The sequence below is a fragment of the Salmo salar genome, chromosome ssa22 (genome assembly GCF_905237065.1).
Source record: "Salmo salar chromosome ssa22, Ssal_v3.1, whole genome shotgun sequence".
Classification (NCBI taxonomy): Eukaryota; Metazoa; Chordata; class Actinopteri; order Salmoniformes; family Salmonidae; genus Salmo; species Salmo salar.
Genome location: NC_059463.1, coordinates 25851441 through 25860141, shown reverse-complemented (window position 1 = coordinate 25860141; position 8701 = coordinate 25851441). Strand labels below are relative to the sequence as shown.

The 8701-nt window shown below is 42.7% G+C and overlaps 1 protein-coding gene across 1 annotated transcript; it reads left to right on the top strand.

The window, feature by feature from the left end:
• The first annotated feature begins 280 nt into the window (after positions 1-280).
• On the top strand, positions 281-7050 carry tmem183a (transmembrane protein 183A). Its single transcript, XM_014166985.2, has 8 exons — positions 281-511; positions 3846-3935; positions 4045-4215; positions 4480-4639; positions 4856-5036; positions 5256-5336; positions 5453-5611; positions 5787-7050. The coding sequence occupies exons 1-8, from the start codon at positions 448-450 to the stop codon at positions 5970-5972; spliced, it is 1092 nt and encodes a 363-aa protein (XP_014022460.1). The 5' UTR covers positions 281-447; the 3' UTR covers positions 5973-7050.
• The last annotated feature ends 1651 nt before the right edge of the window (positions 7051-8701 follow it).

Below are 8701 nucleotides of genomic sequence, written 5' to 3'. Positions count from 1 at the left end.
GTCAGAGATTTCCGAGTTCCCAGTTGTTGTGAACGCGGCATTATACCCTGATTTTGATAAGGGATTGCGTGACGATTACATGATTGTTCGACAGTCTGCTGGTGAGGCGTTATAGTTCCTCCATTAATTCCCAATGGGATTCCTATCTCCTCCTTTCTTTAACATATCTGTCTTCATTCAGGGGAACCGACAAATCTGATTGGCTGAATGACCACTCTTGTCCAATCAAATTTGATAAGGATGAGCTTGTCGTTGACAACTGAAACGAAGGAAGTCTCGCGTTATTTAATGTACGTAAACTCATTTGAATCAGTCCCATGATGGCTGAAGATCCTGGAGGAACATTTTTCGATTGCTGTCCCACCTTTTTCTCGTTACCTCTGCTTGTCATAGAGACATGGCAGGACACACAGCCTCAATAAGTGGCCACAGACCCTTCTTACCGTCATGCCCAAGAAAGGGAACCGAAAACGGCTGAAATTTTGGCCCGGGGACATCTGCTCCGAGTCAGGTAGCTAGCTCGCCAAAGCGAAGTCTTTGACCCGGACATCGGCTTTCAGTGGTGCACGTATTGGGTTGATCCTCGAGGACAAAAATCAAACTACCCGATTCTATTACCATCATTGATTAAATAATAATAATTGCATGCATTCAGACGGCTTGCAATATCAGAAAGGTATGTAGGCCTATTTTTGATGGATGTCAGGCAACCCATCAGAGGCGCATCGCAGTGTAGCTAACGTTAGTCAGTAGGGGTTCGTGGGTGAAATCACTGGGGAAGCCGAGTCAATTTAAAAAAGTCATATTACAACCTATGTTGGTATATTTGCGTTTGCTCTATAACTTATGAATTCAAATACAAAGTTTTTAATCCCAAAACCAGAGAGAAACTTCTCAGGTTAAGTTCACAAAGCAAATATTACACCTAAGAAAGTTATGACCTGCAGCATGGTCTAGCAAGTTAATGTTTGACAGTTCACTAAAACATATACTGATTTATAACCAGTTAGTGCAAGTCAGCACAAAGACAACAGAGCACTGCCTCTGCTATTCCAGCACCATTTCAAATTAAACATTTTAAATAAAATCAACAAGACTATATATGCTTAGTTTAATACACTGAAAACCAACTTACAGATACCAAAAACAATTTAGTCAAATCAATGTTGCTAAATATCATGTGGCTGTCCATGGTACTGATTTGTCAGTGTGTAGATGTAAGAAAAAAACTAAAATTCACTCACCCTACTTGTAGACTTGTTGAATGCCATCCTCCTCTCTTACATGTTGGCAAAATGGGCTATGGCTCTGTTATACAGTAAGCTTTTAGTTTTCATTTTCATAGGCTAGCAAGCATTTTAGCTAGGTTGCCTAACTTCCTCGCATGGGTTAAAATTAACCACATAAGTTAGCTAGTTAACGTGAGCCTACTAGGTTTCATCTAAGCTACATATTGAACTTGAATTGTCTCAGACCAGTGGCACAATATATTAATTTATGGTTAGCTCATTTTTATTGGTCAAATATTTGGGGAAGCCTGGCTTCCCATGGGGCTCCTGAATGGCACAGCGGTCTAAGACACTGCATCTCAGTGCTAGAGGCATCACCACAGACACCCAGGCTGCATCACAACCGGCTGTGATTGGGAGTCCTATAGGGCGGTGCACAAATGGCCCAGCGTCGTCCGGGTTTGACCAGTGTAGGCCGTCATTGTAAATAAGAATTTGTTCTTAACTGACTTGCATAGTTAATAACCTGTTGAGGACAGACGTTCCGCCTGCGGAACCCCTAGCCAACAGCCAATGGCATCGCACGGCGCGAAATACAAAACCAACTAAAATACCACAATTCAATTTTCTCAAACAATCAACTATTTTATACCATTTTAAAGATAAGACTCTCGTTAATCTAACCACATTGTCTGATTTCAAAAAGGCTTTACAGCGCAAAGCAAAACATTAGATTATGTTAGGAGAGTACATAGACACAAATAATCACACAGCCATTTTCCAAGCAAGCATATATGTCAGATAAACCCAAACCACAGCTAAATGCAGCACTAACCTTTGATGATCTTCATCAGATGACACTCCTAGGACATTATGTTATACAATACATGCATGTTTTGTTCAATCAAGTTCATATTTATATAAAAAAACAGCTTTTTACATTAGCATGTGATGTTCAGAAATAGCATACCCACCGAAAACTTCCGGTGAATTTACTAAATTACTCATGATAAACGTTGACAAAATACATAACAATTATTTTAAGAATTATAGATACCGAACTCCTTTATGCAATCGCTATGTCCGATTTTAAAATAGCTTTTCGGCGAAAGCACATTTTGCAATATTCTGAGTACATAGCTCGGCCATCACAGGCTAGCTAATTTGACACCCACCAAGTTTGGGGCTCACTAAACGCAGAATTACTATTAGAAAAATTGGATTACCTTTGCTGTTCTTCGTCAGAATGCACTCCCAGGCCTTCTACTTCAACAACAAATGTTGTTTTGGTTCCAAATAATCCATAGTTATATTCAAATAGTGCCGTTTTGTTCTTGCGTTCAGGTCACTATACGAAGGGTGACGCGCGAGTGCATTTCGTGACAAAAAAATTCAAAATATTCCATTACCGTACTTAGAAGCATGTCAAACGCTGTTTAAAATAAATTTTTATGCTATTTTTCTCGTAAAATAGCAATAATATTCCAACCGGGCAACGCTGTATTCATTCAAACGCTGAAAGAAAAAAATGGAGTAGTCTCGTGACCGCGCATCTCCAGTCTCACTGTCCCCAGGCTGACCACTCACAAACAGAGCTGCTGTACTTTGCCCAGAGACAGCAGACACCCCATTCCACTTCCTGGTGGCTTTAGAGAGCCAATGGAAGCCTTAGAAAGTGTCACGTTACAGCACAGATGCTGTAATGTCGATAGAGATGCAACAGAAGGACAACAAATTGTCAGACAGGGCACTTCCTGTATGGAATCTTCTCAGGTTTTGGCCTGCCATATGAGTTCTGTTATACTCACAGACACCATTCAAACAGTTTTAGAAACTTTAGAGTGTTTTCTATCCAAATCTACTAATTATATGCATATTCTAGTTTCTGGGCAGGAGTAGTAACCAGATTAAATCGGGTACATTTTTTTATCCGGCCGTGAAAATACTGCCCCCTATCCCAAAGAAGTTAAACAAAGGATGGATAAATAAATAAATCCATGAATACACACCACTGAGTGTAGTTAAACTTCTCATTGTATTCCTTTCTCTGCTGTGTTCTGAGAAAAGTGAAAGGGCGTTTTCGAGCGGATCACTTTTATCAAGCCGGTGACCATCGGCTTGCGTACTTGGTGCTTTCAAGACAACTGGGAACTCCGAAAAGATGAATTGGGAAATTGGAGCTGCCATGCATTGAGCCTTGATGTTGATGACGTGTCTGACGTTCTGCTGTCGCAGATGCACCGCTCCCCTGACTTGACTGCTTGACTTTTGTCTACAGTCGGTTGCTTACCGTCTTTGCACTGAAATGAGCACAAAGAAAAGTAATGTTTGAGCCTATCAAATACATGATGCATTTTGGGTAAATTGTGACTGATTGACTGACTGATCGACAAGTAGTTATTTATAATGCAAAGGGATTTGTTAATCAGTCAGTAGGCAGTTGCCTGCAGTGTCGAACAAGCCAAAGGTGTCTTACATAATACCTAACCAGTGTTTTCAGGTCACTACAGACAAAAGGAAAAGGCATGAGGGGAGAAAGAAGTTGTTTAGTACTATTGAGATGCACCCTATGCTATTGAGCTCTTGGTAAACCGCATATTCTCCCCTCTCTTGCAGTGACTGTCGCTGATTTTGCCAATGCTGACCCAGCCGTTGTGAAGTCAGGGAGGGTGAAAAAGGCTGTTGCCAATGCAGTTGAAAAAGAAGGTAAGATCATCAATCAAAATGCTTGGGCATGTCTATTCTACACACACAGCAATACATCGATAAACCACATTATTGAGCTTACTAACTTTCCACTGTGCTTGTCCTGCAGTGAAGTTGTTGTGTGGACTGGAGGCGTCGCAGGGTTCCCTACAGGAGGTGTTGTCGTCAGTGTCCAGCCTCACCGGAGACGCCCTTGAGAGTAGCGACGACCTCGACCCCGGGGAGGATGGAGTGAACGAGCCTAAAGAGGCACGCAAGAAGAAAAACAAGAGAAGGAAAGGTACACCGCATCTGGTCATGCATTTTAGAGTTGAGGGCTGCGTCTCATTCCAGAGGGTTGCTCCCTTCCCTCTGTCCATGTTAACTGATATTACAGTGTAACTGGGTAGGTGATAGCAATGAGCTGTAAACTAGGCCTACTTGGAGCTATTGTTTCACCTATCCAGTCATTTCAGGTCCGTACGTGAACAAGAATGGATAGGAGTGAACAACTTTTCTGAATAAAACACAGCCCATCGTTTGACTGTCTTATCTGTTTTCCCAGAGTGTAGTGAGTGCAGTGATGGGGAGGACTACACAGTGGATATCTGGCTGGTGCTGGCTTCTTATATCCGCCCAGAGGATGTGTGTACGTTTGCTCTGATTTGCAGAAACGCCTGGACCGTCACCTGCACTGCTGCCTTCTGGACCAGACTTTACAAAAGGTAGGGTTAGACCTTTTCATTGCCACAACCTATATTTTAGGTGGGCTCTTGATAAGACTTGAATCCTGGAAAATCAGATGCGCATTGCCCTTGGCAACTGGCCCCTAAGAGAAGTAGCCTAGTTTTCTTATTTACGTATTTTGTCTCCCTGTCTCTCCCTCTCTCTCCTCTTACTTTCACCTCTTTCTCTCCCTCTCTCCTCTCCCTCTCCTATAGACACTACAGTCTGGATGCTTACCTGCCATTCCGTCTGCAGCCAGACTCCATAGCAAGGAAGCGTTGTCTACGGGCTCGTGTGATTCGCTCCCTCTTCCATCTGTATGAGCCATTCAGCTCACGTGTCTCCCTAAGCCCCGCCCTCCCCGAGTCCCCGCCCACCACGCTACTTAACTCCAAGGTAAAGAATCAAGATGGCAACAGGCTAGCGGTTGTGCCATATGGTATGGTGTGTGGAGTTTTTTGAGGTTCTCACCTTATTCGGATCCTGAGAGGGTCTGATCAATTGATCTGTACTATAACTCACTAATCCTGATCCATCAAGTTCTGGCTTTAATGTGCACTTGACACTTGTGCAATCCAATGCTAAGAGATGTTTTACCTGTTTTCTCCTCTGCAGTGTCTGTTGTTCTGGGTCAATAAGGTTGTGGGTACTCGACCTGAGCCCATGTGGGAGTTCAACTTCAAGTTTGTGAAGCCGGTATGTATTCATGCCGAACTGTCTGAAGTACACTAGTGAAACATGTTTACTTTAAATTTGAAGTAAAACATTTCATTGTAATGAAGGATACCATAGTTTGTGTGTCTCTCCTCTAGGCGATGAGGTGTAAGGCTGGCAGTGCCACCCGGGGTCTGCTGCTGCCCCGTCAGTATGAGGAGGTCCATGCCAACCCAGACTCAGACTGCTACCTGCTGCAGGTCACCACCCTCAACTTCATCTTCACCTCAATTGTCATGGGGATGACCCTTTCCCTGGTCAGTACACCACTCACTCATCCTGGTTTTTACTCTGTAAAGACTCTCTCCATCCATGAAGTTGCATTGTTAAAGTCACATAATGTGGTTGTAACTCATAGTGGGTCTGTTTTAGGAGAGGGGACCTGTGCCTCCTTCCTGTCTAACCCACTCTGTCTCTCTGTTCCCCCTCCAGTTTAACATCAATGTGAACGCGGACATGCGTCACCACAGAGTGTGTCTGGTGTTCCAGGACTCTCCCCTCCAGCAGGGGAGGAGGAAAGGGGAGCAGGGGGGGACACAGGTGGTGCTGGACCCTGTACACAGCATGAGACTGATGGACTGGTGGCATCCTCAGTACCCTTCATCCCCCTACACCTAGAACCCGCGTCTCCTGTAGAGCCCTCGTATTATCCCACATGCTCCACACAACATCCATTTAGTCCTAGAAATCACTGTAACCTTCTGCTTGTGCACCTAGAACGCCCAACACCTAACAAGACCCAAAACCATCCACGGTACCCCGTCTCCCTGTACACCCAGAACCTTGCTTCACTTCAACCTTCTCCAGCCCCCAACACAGAGTCCTCTAGCGTATTCTTTACATTCCCATACACCAAAAACCACCTATCTCCTCAGTACCCTAGCTCTCTATAGACAAACCCTCAACTTCCAATCCCCCCCACATTGCCTACCCTCAGACCACCCTATACGTTTGTCTCCACATCTGTTCAACATAATGTCATTTCTTTTAATATTTCCTCCTTTCTGTAACTGCGACATCTTTAAGGGACTTTTGATTTCACGTTTTGATTTGATTCTTCTACGGGCCAAAATTATGATTTGCTGCTTGCATAATTATTTGATACCTCTAATCATTGTTTACTTTTAAATTGTCATTTTTAAAACCAACTCCTGATTCGTCCCCTGTGTATCCTCCTCAGGAAGTAATGTCAGATCTAAAAACTCTGGTCAGTTCTGGGGCCGCTGCATTGTAGCGGAGCAGCATTTTATGTCCTGCTTCTGTCTGTTAGAATGTTTATGAACACCAGGAGACCAGTCGTGTATGTAAACAATGACCAGTAGAAACATGCCAATCATGCTTAATTTCGAAAAAGGGGGTATTTGAAGAATCAACATATAATACCCACAGGAGACTATTTCAGTTCTACTATTTACTCAATCATCCAATCAAAATGCATTTAAGAACATTAGTGTTTGAATTCAGAAGTTTATCGTGTGAAGTGAAAAGCAAAGCTTCTTGTTGATGATCAGACCTGAAAATGCTTTATTGTAAATACATGTATAGCGGATTGACCTTGTGAAGGACATGTATACATGTTTGGCTGTGAGAGCCATCCATAATATCATTCCGCATGTGAAGTCTGGATGCTGTCTGTATGTGATCTGATTGTTTGGCCAATCTCCTGCACTGAAATACAACTGTAAAGAACCCCTTCCATACTATCCTGTATTTCTCTATCAATACAAATGGGGTTTCTTACTATCATATGTTTCACATATGGTGATATATATACTTAAAATGTTGCTGCTATATAGCCTGTGGGGTAAAGTAATACAGTATTTAGTCCCATCCAACTGTTTCCTTGACAATAGCGCCGTTTTGTGGTAAACTGAGGTAACATGGAAAGTGTAACTTTAAAAAAATATTTTATTTAACCAGGTAAGTCAGTTAAGAACAAACTCTTATTTACAGTGACGGCCTACACCAGCCAAACCTGGACGACGCTGTGCCAGTTGTGCGCCACCTTATGGGACTCCCAATCACTTCTGGTTGTGATACAGCCTGGATTCGAACCAGGGTGTCTGTAGTGACGCCTCTAGCGCTGAGATGCAGTGACTTAGACCGCTGCACCACTCGGGAGTGTGGCTACATAGATATATTTGATAGATTTTGTGTTGAAAGCATTTGTACAGTTTAAACCATTTAAAAAAATAAAGGAATCCCAGAGTATCACACATGAAATTGTTAAATGTGGTCAATTGAATGTTTATCCATGTGTTGATTGTTGAATTACAGCTGATGCGGCATCCACAAAGACAATAGCCTAGGCCATAGGGCCTAGGCTATGCAACCAGTAATGGTGTGTGTGTAAAATCACTGGGGAAAAAAGCCATATTACAACTTGGTGCATTCAGACCCCTTGACTTTTTCCACATATTAACATAAGTATTCAGACCCTCTGCTATGAGACTTGAAATTGAGCTCAGGTGCATCCTGTTTACATTGATCATCCTTGAGATGTTTCTACAGCTTGATTGGAGTTTACTACACCTGTGGTAAATTCAATTGCTTGGACATGATTTGGAAAGGTACACACCTGCCTATATACAGTGCATTCGGGAAGTATTCAGACCCCTTGACTTATGAGTAGCCCACCCAGAGCCCGGACTTGAACCCGATCGAAAATCTCTGGAGAGACCTGAAAATAGCTGCAGCGACGCACCCCATCCAACCTGATAGCGCTTGAGAGGATCTGCTGAGAAGCATGGAAGAAACTCCCCAAATAAAGGTGTGCCAAGCTTGTAGTGTCATACCCAAGTAGACTTGAGGCTGTAATTGCTGCCCAAGGTGCTTCAACAAAGTACTGAGTAAAGGGTCTGAATACTTAAGTAAATGTGATATTTCAGTGTATTAAAATAATATTTGCAAACATTTCTAAAAACCAGTTTTTGCTTTGTCATTATGGGGTATTGTGTGTCAATTGAGGGGGGGGAAACTATTTAGAATAAGGCTAATGTAACATTATGTGGAAAATGTGAAGATCTGAATATTTGTGATAATTGTGTTGTGTGCTCTATAACCTGTTAATTCAATATGCCTTGCGACCATGTTATATAGACCTAAGGCCGAGACAATAAGAAGACACAGTGGCAGAATAAATTCAACCACACCTTTGTTTTATCACAGAACCGGATAGCAACCTCTGTCCGGTTTAGTCCACAAAGCATATTGCATGTAACAGACAGTTAGTTACATGACCTACAGCATGGTCAATCAAGTAAATGTTCTCGGATTTTTCGGACCACTAAACAACTATTGATTTAGAAACACGGAGAGCTACCGCAAGTCGCAAAGAAAACAGGAGC